The sequence below is a fragment of the Periplaneta americana genome, chromosome 13 (genome assembly GCF_040183065.1).
Source record: "Periplaneta americana isolate PAMFEO1 chromosome 13, P.americana_PAMFEO1_priV1, whole genome shotgun sequence".
NCBI lineage: Eukaryota > Metazoa > Arthropoda > Insecta > Blattodea > Blattidae > Periplaneta > Periplaneta americana.
In genome coordinates, this window is record NC_091129.1 from 136,839,003 (window position 1) to 136,863,969 (window position 24,967).

Sequence of the window (24,967 nt, forward strand, 5' to 3'; positions counted from 1 at the left end):
TATGTAAACAATAATTAATTTATCCGACTTAAATGTATTATAGGCGTATTTAATATCGGTAGACATGACTGGTATTGCGCAAATCAAGCTTTCAGGTATAACTCCCTGTAAAGTTGATTTGAATAATTTCGAGAGAAAAATTGTTCCGGGGGCGGGCATCGAACCCGGGACCTTTGGTTAAACGTACCAACGCTCTACCAACTGAGCTACCCGGGAGCTCTACCAGACACCGATCCAATTTTTCTGTCTATATCCACGGACCTCAAAGTTGGCTGACAACTGTCAATCAATCAACATTGAGTACACATTAAATCTGAGTGACTTAATTGGGTAAAGGGAGATCCCGAGAAAACCTCAACTACGACCTTGGCGCCACAAGTGTCACTATGAATTTTTCATATCCCAGGCCTGGCAGACTCGAAGCCGGACCATCTGCGTGGCAGGCTAAAGGTGTGACCACTCAGCTACCGGATTGCATTGGCAATTTTTTTTTCTTAGAGAGTTTTATTTTTATGACTCTAATTACAATTAGGAGGAAAGCCAGTAAATCGCATGGGGCAGTATATCGTATTTGTTAGAAACACAACAGAGAACTATCAGAACTATTCTTGTGATGTTACAACCACAATACATTAAAAAGGTGGCTATGTTAAGTGATGCAATATAATTAAAACACAAAAAGAAGGCACAGATGTGTTGGAAGAATGCTGGGACGATTGAATTAAAAACTAAATCAAGTGTGTAATTTCAGCGTCCACGTTTAACGGTTTCAACTAGAATACAGTATTTCCAAGGCGAACAAACTTTGGAAACAAAAGACTTACCTCTTTTCGAGCAGGTAGTCAGGATACCCCGTTAAAGGGTATGGACTCATATATAATATTAGTGATCACCATCAGTGAGTCCTCTTATATTCCAACAAATACACACGTTGGTGGAAGATGGGCAAGAACATGATGTATATTACAAATGAATATTGTGAAGAGAAATGACCACGAAAATGATGATTAATGGAAGGTGCCTACAAATAACGGTAATTCACTCTTCCAGAAAGATGAGAAAGTAGATGGTCCAGGAGATAACTAACCAAAGATTGACGAGATGAAAATAGAGATTAGGAATTGGACAATAACAAAACAGATGTACTTATTGTTTAGGACTACTCCTCGTACAAATTTTACCTGGACAGTCCGGGAATCCAAATACTTGTCCGGATTCCATAACAATGCAACTCCGAACGCCTGAAGTTTGGAAATATCGAAGCACTTACCCATTACATTACAATATTATTAAAATGAAATGTTTTCTCATGTGATGAAAAAGTAGCAACAACTACTTACCGATTAATACTTACTATATCGCTGCATTGATGTTGTGAAAGTAGAAATTCAGTGTAAAGTCAACCATTCCCAGATATGTTCATTTTTATGACTGTTTGCTATCCAAGTGAAATAAATAAATAAATGAAATTGACAAAAAGTGGACATTATAAAATAGGCTATACAGTCTGCATACTTCTGATCGGAGTTTCGTCTAATATGTACAGTCTTTCCCGGGGGTAAAAGGCGGTCAGAGCGTGGTGCCGACCACACCACCTCATTCTAGTGCCGAGGTCATGGAAAGCATGGGGCTCTACCTCCATGCCCCCCAAGTGCCTTCATGGCATGTTACAGGGATACCTTTACCTTTTACCTTTATGTACAGTCGCTCCAAAAAGATTGAGCGCTCTCTTGATAGCGCATATGACAGGATCCCGACGCTGCGTTCACACGAACACGTTTTCTTAATTTCAGATAAGTTTACATGTTAACCGACTCTTATTCAGATATGGAAGAAAGAGAAAGGACACGTTGCAGAGCTGCGAAGTAGCTAAGCGGTTAGCAGTAAAGTAGTGACTGGAATCGACGGGTGGCAGGTGGAGACTGGCGTAGGTTCAAATCCCCCTACCAACCTTTTTTTTAATTTAGCTTATTCCACGTTACGAGAGTGTGAATATGATCTTGGTGTCCTTTAGGCTTACAATTTCAGTAAATTTCGTTACGATCCTTGTCACTGTTGTATGTGAAATTGGATTGTGATTTGGATACATATAAAATAAATTCGCCGCCTCTCGATGAGATCATTGCCTGTCTCCATAGCCAAGCATAATTAAAATTAGATTCTTTCTCTCTCGCTTAATATCAGATAGGATTATTTAACGCACTAGGTGTCAGATTCAGTCCCTTGAATAAGTTGTTTCTGTATCAATAAACATGATTCCGTGGATATAAACAAAGGACAGTGAAGTCACAGTAAACAGAAGAAGCGTTTTTCTTGTATTCCATGGATATAAAGGGCAGTCAAATCACAGCAAAAAAAAAGTTTTAATCGTATTATCGTTAGACTACACTTTTCTGTTCTCTTGATTTAACAACAATATATTTGTACAGAAACATCTAACGTGGATGCTTATTAAAAAAGCTCTTAATGAGCATTATTCGAAAATATATCGGTTATTTTATTTAAAAATAAGAGACTTGGACTTACTTCCAGAACATATTAACCAAAAACGCAATCTATGAAATGGAAAAGAAAAGTAACGGACTGTAATCGAACTCACAATCTTCAGCTTTGTTGTTCTTTGCCTTAACCATCTACGCTAAACTTACACATGCGGGAATGCTGTGTATCATACTACTAAACGTTGACGGATGTCTAATTAAAAGCGATGTGTATTTCTTAATATACCGTGATTAAAATAGGTTAATTTAAAGGTCAATCAATTCAACCATTTCGTTCTCCAGAGTTTTGTAATAAAGTTAGAGACTGAGGAAAAGGCTTTAAATAACACAATATTATTTTCCATATTCTGTGAACTAATCGAGATGGTATAACGCATGCGCAGATGTGCCCAAGAGATACTTTGAAATATTAATCGGTCAATCTTTTTCGGAGTGACTGTACATCTATTATCAAACAATATTTCTCACTTATCGATATGTTTCAGAGTAAGAACAATACATTTGAAGTCTGATTAGGGGAAGGTTCAGACCTGTCCTCGGATAGTTGACTAAACACTACATGGTAATACCTGTCCCAATAAGGACCAGGTCCCTTCTGCAGACTTGTACCCTAATGGGCCCCAAGCACTTCCTATATCAGCATTGGAAACCCATACTGCCCAAGACTTCTCCCTAGTCTGTTTTTAACTATTAGAGATAATAGACTGATTTCTGGTCGACATCACACGTTTAAAAAGAAACTCCTTCCAGTGTATTAAATTAATCGTGCAAAATAAATTTCACAAACTGAGCCGTTAAGTTGTGTATTGCGAATGGTGGCGGCAGTCCCCATGCAACCTAAGAAAAGCTGATCCTGTACATAGTTATTATCGCCGCGCTCTCATGGTTAACATTCGGCAGGTCTTTGAAATTTAATTGCATTATTGTTTTCAATTTCTTACGTCGCCGCTCCAATCACCCGCCTCAATTTCAATATTGCAACCAATAAGCTGCTTCCATTATTAAATGACACCTACTTGTCTAATCCACGTGGACTAAAACCGAGGTTGCAATGTCTTGTGCTGAGAACGAACGAAGAACGAACGAGAACGAAGAAGGTATGTGATTAAAAATTATTATTAAGAGTTAAGAATGTCAACGTACTCATATATGAAATAATAGCCATTTAACAATATAACAAACTAGTGCTTATTCTTATCGAGGAAGTAGACGTGACAACGTGACGCTTAGAGCGAAACTACAGAGCAACAACCGGTGGGCAAAATTATGTTTTAAAAGCACACCGCACGTTATTGTATGATGCCGACATGTTAACCATGAGAGCGCGGGGATAATATATTTAATTCGTAATTTCATTGAAAATGGAATCTCTTTCTCCATGTTCATTATTTATTTTTCTGTCGGGTGTTAGATCTATATTGCATAGTTTGAAGGCCATTTTCAGGGTGCAAAATTTTTAAACATAAATTAACTGCAATCACTTATGAATAACAGTACGAACCGCCACATAAAATTAACAAAGATATTTTAAAACACATTTGTTAGGTCATTTTTTTTTTTAATTTTTGACCTCTTACAACTCATAAGAGCATTTTTTTATTCGGTCATTTTGGGGTATTTTAATTTAATTTTGGCCATGAATCCCCATTATTAATGTAAAATATTATTTATTTCGTTTGATATTTTCTCTACATATTTTTTTTTCAATTAATACCAATTATATTTGTATATTATTTTAATCGTTTTTCTACACAAATATTGTCATTTTACCGCAGCACACCCCCACATAATGGATCAGTCCAACCACTCCTTCAATATAGACTCCTCTATACCTGCTAGTTCCGTATAGTGGCCTTGTGGTGGACTATATGGAACTACATCAGGTAAAATAATTAAAGTGTAAAAATGATTTAAAATTAAATAAACTTGAATGTTGGTACTAGAATTTAATTACTAATCTAAATATTAATATCCCTACTAAGCCAATTATGTAAGATCAATTTTTAGGGCTTTTTGAAAGATTTCTAGTTTATAAATGCATTGTTTTTAGGACATTTGTTCATGATTTATAGGTCAACAAAATCCTAGCCCTATTCATAACCAATACCACTCGCAAGTGAAATTAAAGCACGAAACTAACCATTTAGCTGCTATCTACATTTTCTCCAGATTAGAAGAACTACAAATTTGAGGAAATTTGTTACGAAAAACATTTTAAAACGAGGGAATGGGTAAATGGAATTGAAATTCAAGAAAAAAAAAGAGCAGTGTGAAAAAAAAATTTGTTTTTATGAAAATTTCTTTAATAACCTAAAAAAACACAAATGGCGACACTGCGTCGCATTCTGTGATAATATATGTACAGTAATACTCGTTATTGCTGAGGTAGTAGTAACAAACACTAACACAAGTTCAACTAATAGCAAAAACCCGTCATTTTAGGAGACTAAAGATTTATCTTACATCTTACACAATAATAAATTATAATACAACAACCTTCTGGTTACTTGGCACATTGTGGAAAGATGGCACTCGGAATGCGAGACCAGTCGTGGACAAGCAATAGTTGCCTGTCCGAGAGTGGTCTGGAGGTCACATTATTGTCTGTAACACAGGGAGAAGCAAACGCGTACAGAAAAGGCTATTTACTTCTATTTGCCTCTGCTAGAGACCATTGATGTTCACAAATTTCGAAGGACTGCAAAATAGTCCATTATATGATTTTGCCGAGAGTATATCGTATCACTTATTTCCAAATGCCTCTTACACACCCGTAAGGAACAAATATCTTTTTAAACACTTAAAAAATCTTTTAATAAATCAGCAATTATCCATAACTTTTAACAAGATAAACACCAACATAATGGCTTCTACGTTCAGAATAGCAACAGTAACACCAAAACTGCTAGTTGCTCAGTAACCCTGGATATGACCTTAATTTGAGTATCTTACATTATCAGTCTTGTAGAAATAATACAAAATAATAAGTCGGCTGTCATGATATGAGTGGAAGATGTGCTTCAGCAGATAAGAGATCGACCATTCAGGCACGGTTTGAAAGCTGAGGAAGAAACGCATAGTTAAATATCACGCAGGGTCCTTGAAATTAATAAAAAATATTAAAATAGAGAGCAGCAGCATCTTCAGATATGTAACGTTAAATCACTGAGACGATCCGTTTATGTGAAATGTCATGAAAATGTATAAAGCAAATAATATAAAAATCTTATCTTACATAATGTAATCTCATATTACATTGGGACATGAACCAAATACATGTGTAAAATTTGGAAGCTTATCCGCATAAAATTTAGGCCTGATGAGATGTGAACAAGACGGTTCACAAACTGTACATTGGATTGATATGATTGATGCCTATTATAAACCTTCGAAAACTTTCACATTTTTACTCTCCATATATATAGATTCATTATTATTGCAGTCAACAACTCATCTCCGAATTAAATCAAAACAATACTATGTAACAATTTAGTGAATATCTTAACAATTGACATCATTTAGAATACAGTATCACTCCAGGAACAAATAAACCATAATGCGCCACTTCCAAGAACCGAGGAGTACAGTAAAAATGATGTACAGCCTTGAAACCTGTCTTCATAGTTAAATAGCAGGTTTTTTTGTACCACATATAAAGACAACCTTCACAATACATCACTTAAGAAAATTATATTCACAATGAATTTAACAGGAACATAAAATAGGAGACTTACAGCATTCGTTCAGCATTTCTATGAAGCCATATTAAAAATCCATACAACTAGTCTCTAAATTCATCTTCAGGTCACAATTACATATGGCTTTCACTGGGCAATGGCTGAAACCACTGGCATGTTAGTGAGGTGAGCATTCTTTCTGCGATGCGTTTCACAGTGCTTCAGCATGTGGTCCTTGCGTATGAATCCCTTCCCACATACATGGCAGGCGTACGGTTTTTCACCCGTGTGGAGACACATATGCCTCCTCAAGTCTGTCTTATGATTGAACTGTTTAGGGCATATCTCACACTTATATGGCTTTTCACCTGCATGTTTGCTTAAATGCTGGAGGTACATGTATTCCGCAGTGAACCTCTTTCCGCAGCGGTCACACTTGTACGGTTTGTGTCCAGAGTGAAAGCTCTTGTTGTGTTGAGTGAGATAACAGGCTTTATTGAATACTTTGTCACAATCTAAACATTTATGAAGATCACCCCTTGATATGGACATAGACTGGAAAACTGAATTCTTATTAATGACTCCATTGTTATTCGTGATATTTTTTACGTTATTGTTGTTGTTAATTACTTTTGCAGATATGTCTTCTGTGCCAGTACTGGAAATATCATCTTCATTCTTCATATCATCTATTACACTCTGTAAGGACTTCTCATGATCACCGTTAGTTGTACAGTCTGGAGTTGTCGCCGGTGATATATTTTCATCTCCACCGCCACTTCCGTTCGAGTCTGATGGAAGTGCATTGCTATTGCTGTCGTCAAGAAGACTCCCTTGATCTTCGAAGTTACTGGTCCAGAAGGAATTATTATTGTACGCGTCACTTTGCTTCATTGTTGTCAGTAAATGTTGGTTGTGTGTTATGTTATCACCATTCAAGAGCCCCCCCACATTGTCAACTGCTGTTGTGGTCGGTCCCGAGCTCACCAAGGAATAACCGGGCGATGAGGCCGCCGGATATACTGCTGTCAATCCACCAAAGCCGTTCACAGAGTTTGCCACGAAGGGGTTATTTCCTATATGAGCGAAACTCGGCAGCGGTTGGTTATCCTGCTGTGACGAGGATGACATAGACAATAGGAACTGCTGTTCATCCTGAGCATTGAGCGGGGACACGCTACCACCACTGTTGTTGCAATTACCAGAAATAGTTATGTGGTGGTTGCTGCTGATAGAATCCGGCAGCATTTGCTGGTGTTGTGGGAGCATAGAAATGTGGGGGGGCTGTGCGTTTGGGGAATACATCTCTCCGAGATTCGTCATCTGGAGCGTAGAAGGTGGTGTAGGATGTCGGGAAGGGTGAAGTGATTGGTGCTGAGGGATGGGGTGGTGGATAAGGTGATGTGTTTGGGGCTGCTGGGGTGAAACCACTTGGCCCAACATGTAATGGTGCTGGGAAGAATGTTGGGGGTGCATTAGTGGGTGGTGTAATACTGCCTCGGGTGGCGCCTGTGGAGTGGGAGATGTACGGACGGAACTGGAAGGGTCGTGCACCAAGTTGTTCTCGCTGTTGAAGTTGGAGGTGGTTAAAAACTGCAGGCCCCCCGTTTGTGCCTCCGCTGTTATCGAGGGACCTGCCATCAGGTTTGGGGGACTCCCTTGCTGTTGGCCGGCAGGTTGCAGAAGACTGCTATGTTGTAGCGACGGTGTGATCCTTCCGAAGTTTCCATTACTGCTCGCATCGTCACTTCTCGAAGATTCTTCAGCAGCCAGAGACACAAGGGAAGGGCCTAAGCCGCCGGGCACTGGACTTGGCTGAGATACGTGCGATTCTCCTGTAGGAGTTCCCCTAGAACTGCTTGGAATATCGGGTGCCGCACGACCGGGATGGTGGTGATTGCTGATTGGCTGGGTGGCGGGGTCGGGTGCCCCACTCTGCTTCACAGCGTTTTTATGTAGCGTTGTGTTGTAGTGTCTCTTGAGATGGCCAGAACTAGTAAACCACTTATTGCAGGCGGAGCAGTTATACGTTTTCGGCCTTCTCGCTTCGTTAGATTTCCAAGTCTGATTACCTTGCTGCTGGGAACCCTGCGACATAGTAGGTCCATTTTTGTGCTGGTGAGGAGATGTGGAAGACATTGGGCCTGGAGGAGGAAGACTAGATGTTGGGATGTTGTTAGGAACGGAAGATATGTGATGAAGATGATGAGGATGCATCACTTGCCCAGGAACTGGCACTATGTGGTGAGGATATCCTGCCCGCTGATATGTCATGGACTGTTGCTGAGGAACTGTCATACCTTCTTGTGATGTCACACATTGAAATCCCGGTGGTGTCGTGGAAGACGTGGGGTTATGTTGTTGCATATTTCCCCAGAGCATGGCAGACACAGAATGGGGATTCCCGCCTCTGTTATTACTCTCACCAGCTGCAGCCCTTAAAGCTGCTGCTGCTGCTTCTTCTTCAGGATGGTACACTTGATGAACTTTGTGAGAGTCCAAGTCTAGTATCTCTGCTGCTGGCTCGTCTTTGACTTTCCCACCACCACTCTGTTGACCGACGGGTGTACCAGGGTCTGGACTTTCATTATTGCCCTGAAAGTTCTGATACATTGATTCCTGCTGGAACCGCATCTGATTATTAATGAAGGAAGGCGATGGTGCTGAGGGGTGTGCAGAGCTGAGGTGCTCCATCAAAGCCGAACTGCTGTTGCACACAAAACCACATTTGTCACACTGATTCGGCGTAGACGGAGGTTGATATGACGATGGAGATGGTCCAGAAGACGTCACACCATTGTTACGATCAGGTACGTACATTTGGCTCGTCGATGTCTGTGGTTGATGATAAGGATGATATCGGTACATACCGGAAGAAGTAACAACAGGACCGATAGATGACGACGGAGACGGTGATGTTACTGAATTTGGTGAAGATATTCTGTGATTGTCCACACTGGAAGATGACGAAGGGAAGTCTACACCTGAGCCTAAAATGTACCCTGAATTGTTCCCACTATCCACAAAGAAGCCACTGGCTTCACTGCTGGTTGGTATGATGTTGCCGTACTGCTGGTACGGATTCAGAGCTCCGTTTTGTTGCTGAGGAGGCGTCCTCTCGCTTAGAGTGTAGCCTGTCGAGGTCTTGGGGGAAAACCTCTGGGCCGACGGATCTTGGAAGGGTGACGGCGCACTGCTGAAGCTGCTGGGTGTCGGGGGGTGGTTGTAGGAGTTGGGCTGCGGGCTTCCGCCCCCCGTCGGACGCCCCGTTTCGGTCTTGATCATGCTGTCACTGGAGTCTGCCGGTGCAGTCGTGATCCCGCCTCTCTGCTTGTTGGAAGATGCATTATTGTTGTTGGTCTCATCTGAAGGATTCCCCCACTTTATGAGCAGGTTCTCCTTGTGATATCGTAGATGCACATCCAGCGACTGAACGCTGTCGAAGTATAATCCGCAAGTCTTGCAGTGATGTTCCTGCTGCACACCACTATGTGCCATAGCTATGGCCCCTTGTTCTTGCACCGAGGTGCCCCGACATATATGTTATAAAAATATCTATATTCTTTGTCGCAAACAATAACGAATGATTTTCACTGCAGCGTAAGTCAATGGTAACTTGTATCAGGATGACGAATGTCTATCCATTGTCACTAGCAGCAAAACACTTTGCACTATTTCCACTTGCTTCCCAGCACCTGCTACTGACAGCATTACCTGCGAACACAAAGTGCCAAAATTATCATACGGGAAACCAGATTGCTACACGCAAACTACTATTGTATATATTTATAAACAATTATTATAATCTTTAACGAGAAAGATCTAGTTCAGTAACATCTGAAGTTTCATTGAAAACTGGTCTATGTCCGATGTCGTCAGGTATGACCTTCCAACCAGTAACAAAAAAGACCTGTTGTATTCTCCTTTACAACTCACGATAAAAGGAGCGGAGTAAATTTGAATATACGAAATTAGGTAATGGTACACACATACAAGTACGACTTTCTATTAAAAATATTCAAGCAACCTCCGCAAAATTTTATTTAAACAAATACATATCGGTAATCAAAACTGTTAAACCGTTTTAATGACATTATGAAATAAATTACTTTAAAATTAGAAAATATAGTACACAAAATCGACTACAAAAATCTAGACTTTTTGTCTTTTTCTTAATGTGACATTTAAATTGACAGCACTAATAAAATTACAGAAAAAAATTATTAAAGATTTTAAGTATATCGTTAGAAATGTATGGTACTCGAGGATATGTTTCTCATGTCAGCAATTAATCCTGCATTCTTAAAAATTAAACACTGAACATTAAAGGCTTCTTGGAATAAAAACAACTTAATATTTGAGGTACTTTTGAACTATTTTGTCATTACTTATATATAATTTTGAAGAGTCCATGACTGTAACTGTTAACGTGCCTGACCGTGTAACAAGCGGGCCCGGGTTCAAATACTGGTTGGAACAAGTTAACTGGTTGATTTTTTTTTCCGGAGTTTTCCTTCAACCCATTAAAACCAAATGCTGGGTAACTTTTGGCGCTGGTCTTTGGATTCATTTCGTTGGCATTATCTTTATCTCATTCAGATGCTGTATAACCATAGCAGTTGAAAAAGCGTTGTAAAATAAACCAGTAAAAATATTTGAATGTTTAATTGAATTGCGAAACATTGTAATTAATTATTCTTGCATGTTGAGACTGCGAGTCTGACGTGTTCGCTGATAACAAAGTAGAGACGATACAAATGAATGTAGGAGGAGAAAATTATCAGTTATTAATTTGAGCAGCAGCATGCTTTTAACTACTGCATTAATGTAATTCGATTCTCATTGGTCAATCTAGCATCAGTGAGCTCGTTCATTAGGTGAGAAACGTTCGCGTGGGATTTCGTCGTAATCAGACCTGTGATTTCAGGCACTAATTCAGCAAGTATTCAGTGAACATCACATATCTACATTTAGTTTCAATTGGCGTACAAAGTCATGGCGAAATGCAGTGACGAAGCTCTTAAGAGGTTTTTGAGGCTTAGCCTCCCCAAAAATTATAATCTAATAACAGTATAAATTTGTAATAACTAGAGACGAGAATTTCATGCACTATAAAATCCAAAAATATCCATGCATTCATGCACTATCAAACTATGAAACATGCACGAACAAGCGGACAATACATGAAAATATGCACTTTCATTTTTGTTCCAAATTTCTTATTTAACGTCACTTTTTTGCATAGTTAACAACATATCTAAAGTGGTTTGTGTGAGGTTTCTGCGCTTGTCAGTCAATATGTTTTTGTCGGCAGAAAATGACCTCTCTACATCGCAAGAAGTTATAGATGCAAACTTGAATAAACATTTTTCTGTCATTTAGTTCTTTCTTTCTTTTCCTTCTTCACTCCTGATTCCTGAACCTAAAATAAGGGGGATAAAATCGAGAAACTGAGATGTCCACTCAAAATCATTAAACCACGCATTTAAACTAAATAATATATATTATATGCATATTAAGCTAAAAACTGCTTAAATATGCATTATGCATGTTTTTATCCCCAAAAACGCCAAAACATGCAAATATACACGAAAAAAGTACACATATTTGGAACCAGAAAGTAATGAAATGGATAAGTACTAAGTTTGAGCTATGTCCTATGTTCGAATAAAAACATGCATTTGTATGGAATTCTCGTCTCTAGTAATAAGATGTACCGCAACATTTGGTTTCACTCCCATCCTTCCATATATTAAATTGGCAGCTGCACTCGCAGCTTGAGAGAAGGCCGATGTATAGGGGATTTCGATTCGCTACGATTCAGTAGCAGGATGCGGGACTAGCCGCGCTGTATTGGTTTTCTGTGATTGCGCTGCATTGTTGAGTGTTAGTTTAATCAAAGTGCATGCGCGTGTGTTAGATACTAATCCTGTGTAAAATGGCTCATACTGAGAGAGCACCGAGATCACTACAGACGTGGACAAATTATTAGCAAAATTGAAGAGTTTTGTTATATATTTTTTTTACAAAATATGATTCTTCAATTTAGATTACAGTTGACATCTTTGCGTATTTCCAAATTGAAGACACACAAAATTTAGACTACAATTGATATTTTTGCATATTTACAAATTATTAGCAAAACTTCAGTTGACATTTTGCATATTTACAAATTATTAGCAAAAGTGAAGATTTTTATTACATGTTTTTACAAAATTAGACTCTTCAATTTGGACTACAGTTGACATTTTGCATATTTACACTTATTAGTAAAATTGAAGATTTGTATTATATATTTTTACAAAATTTGACTCTTCAATTTAGAGTACAGTTGACATTTTTGCATATTTCTATCTACTGCAATGATAGAAATATGCAAAATTGTAAGCATTTTGTTAATAATTTGTCCACGTCTGTATTTGCAGAATTAAAAGAGAAACCGTATGAAACAAAATGAGCTTACAAATAGCCTATACGAGATGACACTACATTTACATATTGAAATAGTGGATGAAGACAAAATAGAAAATTTCAACTTTCATGGTATAAGAAATATCTTTGGCTAGTCGATGTGTTAAACTGGAAAAATCATATTAAAGAAATTACCCCCAAACTAAATTCAGCCTGTTTTGCTATTAGATCTATGCAAAAGATAGTAAATATCAATACCTTAAAAAAATATACTTTGCATACTTCCACTCGGTAATGAGTTTTGGAATAATATTCTGGGGAAATTCCACAGATAGTAACAATATATTTCTATTGCAAAAAAGAGTAATTAGAATAATAGTAGGTGCCAAATCTAGGGAATCGTGTAGGACTAATTTTCAAAAAACTACAAATAATGCCCATGGCTCGTCAGTATATTTTTTTCATCAATAATCTTCGTATGGTAATCGTGAAAACTTTGTAACTAATTCAACAGTTCATAACATAAATACACGTCAAAAAATGACTTTCATTTTCTATCGGCAAGTCTATCGTGCTATCAAAAAGGAGTGCGTTATATGGCAGTAAAAATTTTTAATAGCCTCCCTATCGATATAAAAAATGAAACTCAAAAGATAAAATTATTTAGGGCCAAATTAAAGAAGTACCTAATTTCTCACGCCTTCTATTCTTATGGTGAATTCATGACATTCAATAACACTTCATGAAATTGATACTAAAACTTTGTGTTGTACTAGTAGACTATATTGTAAATCTCGTCTGTATATATTTCATCTAGACTGTGACTATAAATTAAGATTTTATAATAGTACTAGCCGTACCCGTGCGCTCCGCTGCACCCGTTACAAATAAATATAAAGTAATTGCATAATTAAAATAGGACGTTTGATCCAGGGAACATTCGTGTTTGATAGAAGGATAAATCGTTTAATATGTTACTTAGTTTAAATTGTATTTAAAATATTAAAATGCGATCATTTTGATACAGAGACCACTCATTTGGTGCAATGACAATTCCTTTAACATGTTATTAATTGTTATTACCAATTATTTTTGGAAAAGCGAAAATTAACAGAAAAATTTTGGCTACAGATTTATTATTATGTTTATATTAGATTATATTATATTATGTAAAAAGTGTGTTGATAACGGATGTACTCGAATTAGAAAGTTTTTAATTTGTTGTGGGAGCTCTTGAATCTCAGGAGGAACGGCTTTTACAACAGCGCAACATAATCTGTTTGGCTCATTACCCAATTTTTTTGCATTTCATTTATTGCATATATATTTTATGTATTTTAACACGATTCAATTGAGCATAGTTAAAATTTGAATTATAAAATAATGGATTGCTAAGCTAACGTACTATTACTGCATACTAAATCAATACACTCTCGTTGTTCGTTAATTCTCTGAGATAAAAATGAATATGTTCATAAAAATTATTTTAAGAAATACAGGAAATGAATATACAGAATAACCTATCAAGTTTTCTGTGCATAAGAAGCTATTTTAATCTTACCTGTCCTCAATTCACTCACAAGTTAATGTAATAACATTATAACATTATGTCCATCCAGAGAAACTACACTTTCCAATGATGAAATAATAAATAATTATACAAGTCGGTTAATTTAGCTTCCTATATTACTTCATACAAACACAGAAACATTGTCTGTAGGCTATGTTTCATAGCTTTCGATTGTTGTGTCCAAGGCCCCTTATAGACGAAGTCATTTGTTTTTTATTTCAATACACCGCCTTAGATGGCAGTTAGTTTAATTTTAAAACTCATTTATCTCATTAAATATCAGTCCTATCAAACTTTTTCAAAGAATAAAACTTATCAGAAATCATTTTAAAGAAACTTTTGTTATGTAACATTTTTCACAAAAATCAATAATAAGCGAGATATTTCGATTTATTTAATTCAGGTCCCCTTATAACCCCCCTTTGAAATAACGTATTTTGAATGCCATATAGCCTATAATCTAAGTTACAACGAACTTAATTTATATTCCAATTTTCATCGAAATCGGTTCAGCCATTATCGCGTGAAAAGGTAACAAACATAGACAGACAGACAGACATATTAACAAAAATTAAAAAAAAAAAAAAGCGATTTTCGGTTTCAGGATGGTTAATTATACATGTTAACACCAATTATTTTTAGAAAATCGAAAATTACCAGAAAAATTTTGGCTACAGATTTATTATTAGCATAGATTAAGTTTTTTGACTTGTTCCATATTCTAGCTGTAAGCATGTATGAATACCATGGAATATTGATAAATACAATACAATACAATAAAATACAACACAACAGGATGCTCTGAGACAAGTCACCGTATATTGCTATACCTGTATTCTGTATGGGGGTGAAAATGAGTGGTCATCATCATCATCATCATCATCATCATCTTGTGGGTCTGTGTCAGGAAAGATTTTGATAGAAAAGCCAAGAAACATCTACCGTACAAAAAAGATGCAAGGTAAACAGATTTTTTCAGCATACCCAGTATTTACACCTTAGCTTTGCCCCTGCGAAATGCACATGGGAAATGCGAGTAAAACAGTAAATTGAGAATACTTCTGGACTTCTTGCAACTGTCTCTTTACCGACTGACACTGATTTTGAGTCCTTATCGTTACGCAAAGGTTTGGAATCCAAGACTAGCACACAAAGTTTTAACAAGTGACTGTGATGTAGGCTTACAGCTCCAGCTGTGAAGTGTCAGGAGATTTACACGCTCTTATTTTTATATCCGCTGAGGTCTCGGGTTCCCTGCGGTGCTTTGTTGCGTATCGGGGAGGTGTGGCGCGTCATGAGAAGAGCCGGGCGCATGATCGCATCGCATCGGCCGGAAACTTAAGCTAAATGCATAGGAATTCACATGTGCTTTGATTTTAAATGAAGAGATATCACAGCTGTTACTGAGACCAAAATTTTAAACTTTTGTACGAAATAGGAATTTAGTAAAATGTTATGGTTACAACTCTTTTTCTACTCCCAGTTTATATTTCAATCATGTGGATATGCCAATTTGACATCGACTCAATTTGTGCCAAAAGCAAATCATATGAAAAATTATACGTGTACGCAGCCGTCTTGGTGACTCAGACCAGCACATAAGGCGTATACAAATGAGCCCGCGTCCAATCAAAGGCTCCGACGAACATAATTTTCGTGGTGGAGGAAGCCAAATCTGCGAGGGTTTTTTTTTTCGAGATTCTTCCGTTTTCCTCTCTCCAGTCACAATCTTCTTCCTCAAAAAATTCGGCCAAGAAATGATTTTTTTCTTAGCGTTTTCTGGTGCTGACTCGTTCTCCTGTCATCACATGGTACATGACTTGATAATGGTTCGAGATTGGCGTTCTCAATCCACTGGTGGGTTCTGAGAGGGCTTTCGGTGGGTCACGAAGTCCCCTGACGGGATAAAGGGTCCACAGAAAATTTTATATTACAAGGTAGAATTTCAATACAAATGCCTTATAAATTTATATATAAAGATGTTTATTTCAAATTTTTTCTATGCTTTCCTTAGATGTTGCTTCATCAATGAAAAAAATTACATCGCGATTATCATAGGACTTGCAAACCATTTCCATTTGTGTCTACTGGAATCTGTAGAGATCATGGCGGTCGATATTTTGAACAGCTCTTAACATGATACATGTTTAAGGGGGGAGGTACACGACCGGCCTGCAAAAATTTAGTGAAATTCAATTCTTTTATATCTGAGCTACTATAAAAGCTAAATGAACAAAATTTTTCACGCGTAATATACATACATTACACTTTATAAAATATTATTCAGAATATTAAAATAACGAATAATTAATTACCTGTAAAAATACCAAATTTTTGCAACCGTAAAGCATTTACATAAAATATACAATTAATTAAATATCTACATGATTCTTTTACTGGAATGTTTAAAAGACCTACTTCAACAACATAGTCTGAGATCTTTCACCTATTTCTTCAAGAAATATATCTGCAGTGCTTGGGAAAAGTGACACAAGTCAGTTTCCACAAACCTTTTTTGATAATTTGTTGACAACTTACGGAACATCTGCTCGCTTGGAAAAAGAGACATAAGTATTTCTCCCATTACAATAATTCATACAGAAAAAAATCAAATCGACATAAACCAGTGTAAGTTGTCAATAAATTATCAAAAAAGGTTTGTGGAAACTGACTTATGTCGCTTTTCCCAGGCACTTAGGTATATTTTTACTTAATCGTTATCTTCGATATTAAATTAAAAAAATATATATTAAGACCTAACACTGTTTAGATTTTTATTTATGGGGAACACTAAAAAACAGTGAATGCAAATAATCCTCTCAGAGTTGAACAACTGAAAGATAACATTCGTGACGCAATTATACAAATCAGTGTAATTGGTAGGCCTTTCGTCTCTACTCACACTCTCCACCATCAGTGAAGGAGAAGATGCTACTGTCCATTTCACAAACGTTCAACTAATTGACTTTCAACACAGTGACAAATTTCATTATTTAAAATTCGTGCCAGTAATCTACGTATATTTCGGAAGTCTACACTAAGTGTTTGTGTTTCATTTGTATTGCTGTTCAAATCAACTGGCACATTAAAAAGCTATTGACAGCAGATGTTTTCTTCACCGCTAGTTACTACTCTGTGGTATACATGTGCACTGCGTCACACCCCCCCTGACTTCATAATACAAACCAACATTCCTTACTTTAAATAATTAGTTGAAAATATTGTAACAACGGCACTAAAATATACTCAAACATGTAATTGTCAAACATCTGTATGGGTGTATTTTATATTTACTTATGTACTTTATTTAATATTTTATTTTCTTGTGAGCACAGCTTGGGGGGGGGGATGCAGGTATAAGAGGTAACAGCTACAATCTCTATTAGTGACGGACTCAGGGCAAGTAGAAGGGGAAAGAAAAGCTTTCGCATCCTCTCAACTTATACGAAATGTCGTTTAGTGGAGCTCATGAATGTGATCGATGTTTTTATACGGCGATGTTCACTCTGTATAGCGCAAAATGGTCAACACTCCCAGCAGCTATTGTCATGAGGGTCAGTATAAAATTCTGTGATTAATATAACATACCGTATAATATTAATGTTAAATACAACATAATATGGTTAGTAAGTGTGCATGTAAGTTTTAATTCGGTGAAGCGCGGTGAGTTTAAGAGCCCGGTTGCTGGCAGTCGCTCAAGCACCGTGCCGCCCAGCGGCCGAAGAATAAACCGGTACTTACCGCTGGAACGCTCTATACTATGTTTCAAATTAGAATGTGTCACTTGGATTTTTCACAGCAACATGGAGCTTTAAAATTCAGTTTTTTTTTTCAAAACTTTAAATGTTGAGATGTTTTCCTTTTGAACTGACCCGTCAATTTGATACTCATAATCCCATATTAATATAAAATAGGGCTATGGAATGGTATAGAATAGTTTCGGACTTATTAGGGATTCTATGAAGCCAAACTATTAAGAACTAATCACAGGCTGGAAAATATGTAACTTTAACACAGTTGTATTTACGGCGGGTGAGATTCTTTATAGTGTGGTTACAATTCTCACAATAACGACATATTATACGGTACTTGATACTTATTTTATAATTACGACTTTTTCAGAATCCCTGTACTTTCATACAATATTTTTAAGAATTCTCCCTACCCTATTCAAAATTTCACTTGAGCTCAATGGCATTCCATCACTAGTGTCTCTCTCTTTCCGCTCAATTATTTGTACGCATTCGCAATGATAAAGATAATATTTATTTCATAATCAAAGATATTCTGTCCACCCATGACAAGAAAAATGAAGTCATCAACTTCGAGGTTGGAAATAAAAGCTTTCGATGAGGAGAAAATGTAAATGCGTAGTTATGAGAGTATTGCGTTAAAATACAGATAACTTGTTTGCATATGATAAGCTACTGGTTGCCTCCTTACGCCACACTATGCAAGATTGGTCTGCTAGGCGACAATAACCTTAGCTCAATTGCACATTCTGCATGCTAGGTGACGAGAGGGCCGAAGATGGTGATATATTATACCTATAAAAGGGATTGACGTTCGTACAGTTCACCCCACTTTGACCTGAGTGATATACAACAGATATAATTATATGTTTAAACAGGATTGCATTCGAAGGCCGTTAGACAATGGTTCAAAATGTAGGATATTATACGAAAATGTAGGGCATTTTAGGATAATGTAGGAAACTTTAACATAAAAATATAAAATACCACTAAAAGTATGTATCATACATACATTTCATATTTCCTTAAAATATCCAAATACACGCTTTTAATAGAAAAAGGAGCATCTGCGGACGTCTGGAAAAAGAACTAAGGAAGGGACTAATGAAGTGCTTTGTGTGGAGTGTGGCATTATATGGACATTACGACGAAGTGAAGAGAAACGAATAGAAGCACTTAAAATGTAGATATGGAGAAGAATGGAGAGTGTGAAGTGAACAGACAGAATAAGAAATGAAGTTGTGTTGGGAAGATTGGGTGAAGAAAGAATGATGCTGAAACTGATCAGACAGAGAAAAAGGAATTGGATGGGTCACTGGCTGAGAAGAAACTCCCTACTGAAGGATGCACTGGAAGGAATGGTGAACTGGAGAAGAGTTCGAGGCAGCAGAAGATATCAGATGATAGACGACATTAAGATATGTGGATCATATACGGAGACTAAGAGGAAGGCAGAAAATGGGAAAAGTTGGAGAATGCTGGGTTTGCAGTGAAAGACCTGCCATGGGCAGAACACGTATGTATGTATGTATGTATGTATGTATGTATAAAGAATAACTATCAATGAACCTCACCAATTTTATACTGCTCTGATGAACAAAATGTTCTTTGAAATAATGTGATGATGAACTACACAACTGAAGTTTTTAAAATTATACCTCACTGAAACAATACATTGAACTGAGTCCTTCCGGCTATCCACAGTGCTGAGAGCAGTGAAAAACCCAAACATTAGCGTTGTGTGCAGGAATAGGATAGAAATACTCCACTAGTTTCAGCAGTTCAGAATTACCTACAATGGCAAATGATCCTATAGCACAATCCATCTGCAAAAAGTAATCCTGAAATTGGCACGTGCAAGATGGATGTAAGAATTACATGCTACTACTGAAACACTTAATCCATTAACGATTGAAGAGTCCACTGCAAGAATGATGGATGTCATTTGGAATACATTTTGCAGGAGAAGCAATTGAAAGTTTGAAATGGTTAGTGCTCAAAGCTTGACTGAGATTTTCCGATCATTACTGGACAATGACTATCAGTGTTTATTTTTTTTATTTTTTTTTTATTTTATTGGGTTATTTTACGACGCTGTATCAACATCTAGGTTACTATCAGTGTTAATGCCATATAACTCTCTCTGTACATTCTATATGTCTAAGCTCTGCATTGACAGTCTTGGTTCATTTTCGACAAGAAAGTGACATCCATCATTCTTGCAGTGGACTCTTCATTTGCAAGACAACTTTTGAAGGGCAGAATTTTGTTGTTGCAGAAATTGGTTCAAATCACACACATGATCACAACAATTCTTTACATCACCTATTATAATGCTTTTTCATTGAAAAATTGAACACAATTTGAACATTATATACTTTAGCATTCAAGTTCATCCCAACTAAAACACTTGTCTGACATTGCACTGTTGCGACATGTTTCGTCCACTGCCAAGATTCAAGGACTATTGAATGACATCACCTATTGTAATGCTTTTTCATTGAAAAATTGAACACAATTTGAACATTATATACTTTAGCATTCAAGTTCATCCCAACTAAAACACTTGTCTGACATTGCACTGTTGCGACATGTTTCGTCCACTGCCAAGATTCAAGGACTATTGAATGACTATGATCTCTGACGATAACCTTGTTTCCATGATGGGTTGCGGCTAATTCTGTTCTTTACAAGTCGCCAATACATTTTAAAACTGAGTAATGAGTATTTGTTTCTCAAATGTAGGACACTCAAGATTTTTCATAAATTTCCCCGGGACGTTGGACACAAGGTTAAAATGTGGAACAAGTCCGGGATTTTCCGGACGTCTGGTAACTCTAGTCTACAGCTCGTCCAAGTCAAGTATGCGAGTGGAGATATCGGGATGGAATGTAGAGGCAAAACACAGTTGCCACGTAGGTCACTTGACGCTCACATTTCAACGTGTGCACATCGTTTAAAATACACTATGGAGCGCACGCATTTGTTGTCCTTGTCTTCAGATAAAGGCAACAGTTACGCTGCCTCCCCCTTCATGCAACTTTCTCTCCTACGCCCACGCTTGCCAATCAGAACGCCAAATCTCACTGTCAAGCAGAAGTAGAAGTACAGTCTATTTCAAAGCGTCTTAAATTGTTACCGCTCTATGAACTGAAGCGCAGTAAGAAAACTTTGCTGTCATATGAGACTGTACTGGTCTCCTCTCGTTACCGCCTTCTTTCCCTACAGAACTGTCTCCAACTTCCCCTCTCGGCTCGCAGACTTAACTTGGTCGAGCTGTATATGGACTTAAGGGTCTATTCAGGCTAATGATAAGAATTACAAAGGGCCACGATCAGCATCTTACGCAATTCTATATACATTAAGCATTACATTTCATACCATCAGCAATTTTTCGGGAACAGACCAGCCTTCTGTACGGTGGAAAAATTGAAATACCTGGGAGCAACAGTAACAAATATAAATGATACTCGGGAGGAAATTAAACATAGGATAAATATGGGAAATGTCTGTTATTATTCGGTTGAGAAGCTTTTATCATCCGGTCTGCTGTCAAAAAATCCGAAAGTTAGAATTTATAAAACAGTTATATTACCGGTTGTTCTTTACGGTTGTGAAACTTGGACTCTCACTTTGAGAGAGGAACATAGTTTAAAGGGTTATACAAATCTGGCTTTCAGGTAGTAGCTCCCTGTAAAGCAGGTTTGAATAATTTCAAGGAAAAATTGTTCCGGAGCCGGGTATCGATCCCGGGACCCTTCGCTTAGCGCGCGAACGCTCTACCGATTGAGCTACCCCAGGAACTATACACGACACCGTCACAATTTTTCCTTTTATATCCACACAACTCAAATGAGCTGACAAGACGCCAGAACTCAACTATGAGTGCACACAATACTGTGTGATGTAATTTGTAGCTTTCTGTTAAGGGTGTTTGAGAATAAGGTGCTCAGGAAAATATTTGGGGCTAAGAGGGATGAAGTTACAGGAGAATGGAGAAAGTAACACAACACAGAACTGCACACATTGTATTCTTCACCTGACATAATTTGGAACAATAAATCCAGACGTTTGAGACAGGCAGGGCATGTAGCACGTATGGGCGAATCCAAAAATGCATATAGAGTGTTAGTTGGGAGGCTGGAGGGACCTTTGGGGAGGCCGAGACGTAGATGGGAAGATAATATTAAAATGGATTTGAGGGAGGTGGGATATGATAGAGACTGGATTAATCTTGCTGAGGATAGGGACCAATGGTGGCCTTATGTGAGGGCGGCAATGAACCTCCGGGTTCCTTAAAAGCCAGTAAGTAAGTAAATAAGTAAGATACTGCCCTCTGTTGGAAGACAAGGGAAGTAGATAAGGCATCCAGCGCGAAATATGAACAAAGATGGAGAGAAAAATAATAATAATAATAATAATAATAATAATAATAATAATAATAATGTAACTTTAAGGTGTCCTATGACTTCTAATGGTACCATACTCAAACCGGCCGCAGACGATGAATTTTCAAGGGGTTACAAATAACGCATTCCAGAAGGTTATTTATGTAAGCCCAGGGCCTTATGCCGTAAATTCATTAAGAGATCTCTCTCCGAGTAAGTTGCTATAGTACTCAGGAGCTGAGACAACTGCCCAGCTTTCGGCGTCGGATTCACGAATACGACACAGCCCACCTGTCTGAATTGGACAGTCATCGCATATATAGGGCGAACAATGGGTAAACGCGTGCTAGAAATGTACGGACCCGTCTTGGGTCCAACCCTCATAAAGCCAGTCAGTCAAGTTACTATACAATTATCGCATCAGTGCCTCGATTCGGACTCCCATTCGAGGACAAAACAGGAAGGAGAATGCGGGTGTCACAACAAAATAAAGACTGCGGTGTACTCATGGTCCATTGAAGGATGTACCTCTGAAGAAATAAAGCTGACTTCCACATTCCTAAAATACGTTCCATCTCTGTGTTCTTTTATTAGACTGAGTATTAAAAAAATAAATGCAATTCTGCAGTATGCTATATCATAATTAATACTACCATTATCACTATACTGTACTATCAGCGTTATTAAGAGCTTCGTAAAATAAACCACTACAATCATTGCTTCTACCATCACCACTGCCATTACTGTATATTAATTTCATAATAAAATAAAGTCAACATAACGTCGGGAGATCGAATATATTCTGAGCGTGGTATCCGATGCAATGGTAAACTTTGAGCTGTGGTCAGTACGTATATAGCTGTTATCACTTATTTAAAGACAAGATATGTTGATGACTCAGGAAAGGTAAACAGATAACGCAGCTTCTGTAATCCACAAAACTGGACGCAATTTCTCTTGATGACTTCAAAAATCAAGGCAATTTACATTATAATTTTTCACCGTTTGTCGAAGTCCACCTGTTCAAATTGTTTATAAATAAATCTGTACCGAACTTTAATGACATTGATGTCGGGATAATGGTAAAATAAATGTAGAGAAAATATTTTTGACACACTGAAAACAAACTTTCATCTGAGATATTTTTTCTAGTTTACCTGCTTTGGCGAATGGAATAATATTATAGCGACGTACGGAAGTATAGTACATATGATATTTCCATGCAGGAATTCTGCGTTATCATAATGATGAAGGATCGGTAAAGCGGAGAAAAATTCTCTCCGGCGCCGGGATTCGAACCCGGGTATTTAGCTCTACGTGCTGACGCTCTATCCACGAAGCCACACCGGATTCAAATTCCGATGTCGGATTGAATCGTCTCAGTTTAAGCTCCATCTCTTTGTTTTCCCTTTAGTGGCCAACCCTCATGCACTGTGTCACAGATGTGTGACAGTGGCACAATGTCCAACACACTAATGTGCTGAGGTGCACTCATTACGAGTGACTAAGTGGCCGGGATCCGACGGAATAAGCGCCGTCTTAAATCACTAAGTGATTATATACGCATATCATATTATAACTATGTACCGAATTACATATGATATTTCCCTGCAGGAATTCTGTGTTATCATATGATGAAGGATCGGTGGAGCGGAGAAAAATTCTCTCCGGCATCGGGATTCGAACCCGGGTTTTCAGCTCTACGTGCTGACGCTCTATCCACTAAGTCACACCGGATTCCAAGATGTTCTAGGAGTGCCACCATCAAATGCATTTGTTAAACGCGTTTCAGTGTGATGCAAAATATTTGGAACAATGAAAGGAACAGACAAGGAGAAATGATGAAAGATGGATTGTTTGTGCATTTTAATTATAGTATGAAATATGCAGAATTTGCAAAATTTCTGGAAACCAGCAATGAAAAAGAACTTGTTAAAGCTGCAAAATCGGAGAAGAAAATAAAATAACTCCAAGATTAAAACCTCCAGCAAATCTGCAAGCAGCACTGCTTACTGAATTCAAAGTCCCGGGCTCAACGGAAATGTGCATGCAGTTATATTTTCCTATAGCGGTACGTATTATTACTTATATTTTTAGTTTATTTTACGATGCTTCAACTGCGATTATTACCTAGCATCTGGGTGAAATAAAGGTCGTAATGTCAGCGAAATAAGTCCAAGGTCCAGCGCCGAAAGTTACCAAGAATTTGCTCATCCCGAAAAAATCTCAACCAAGTTAACTTGTCTCTACCAGGATTTGAACCCGGGCTCTCTCGTTGCACAGTCAAACATGCTACTCGTTACTTCACCGGTGGACTACCAGAATGTAGTGTTGACCCTAAATACATAGTTAAATGTACAGTAGTGGCAAAAAAACCGGCTTGTAGCTGATTTCAGAGCCTTGTTCACTCCAGAGCACGATAGACCAGTAACTAAGACTTCCGTGATTCAAATCCTGCCTGGAAAGGAAACTTTTTTTTGTTCCTTATTCAAATTTATTCCCAATACTTTTCGATTGCTGGTAAAATTCATGTTCTGGGAATAATAAATTAATTAAGTAGTAAAATATCGCTGCAGTCGATAAGTATTGGGAATAAATTTGAATAAGGAACAAAAAAAAGTTTCCGTCCAAGGCAGGATTCGAACCACGAAAGTCTTGGTTACCAGTC

At 37.6% G+C, this 24,967-nt stretch overlaps 1 protein-coding gene across 1 annotated transcript in view; it reads right to left on the bottom strand.

Moving 5' to 3' along the window:
- Window positions 1–6,179: 6,179 nt before the first annotated feature.
- zld (zelda) overlaps window positions 6,180–24,967 on the bottom strand; it is a 30,420-nt gene continuing 11,632 nt past the window's right edge. Inside the window, exon 2 of the mRNA XM_069844327.1 lies at window positions 6,180–9,892. Within this exon, the coding sequence (XP_069700428.1) occupies window positions 6,326–9,676 (3,351 nt within the window). The 5' untranslated portion in view covers window positions 9,677–9,892 and the 3' untranslated portion in view covers window positions 6,180–6,325. The remainder of the gene's footprint in view (window positions 9,893–24,967) is intronic.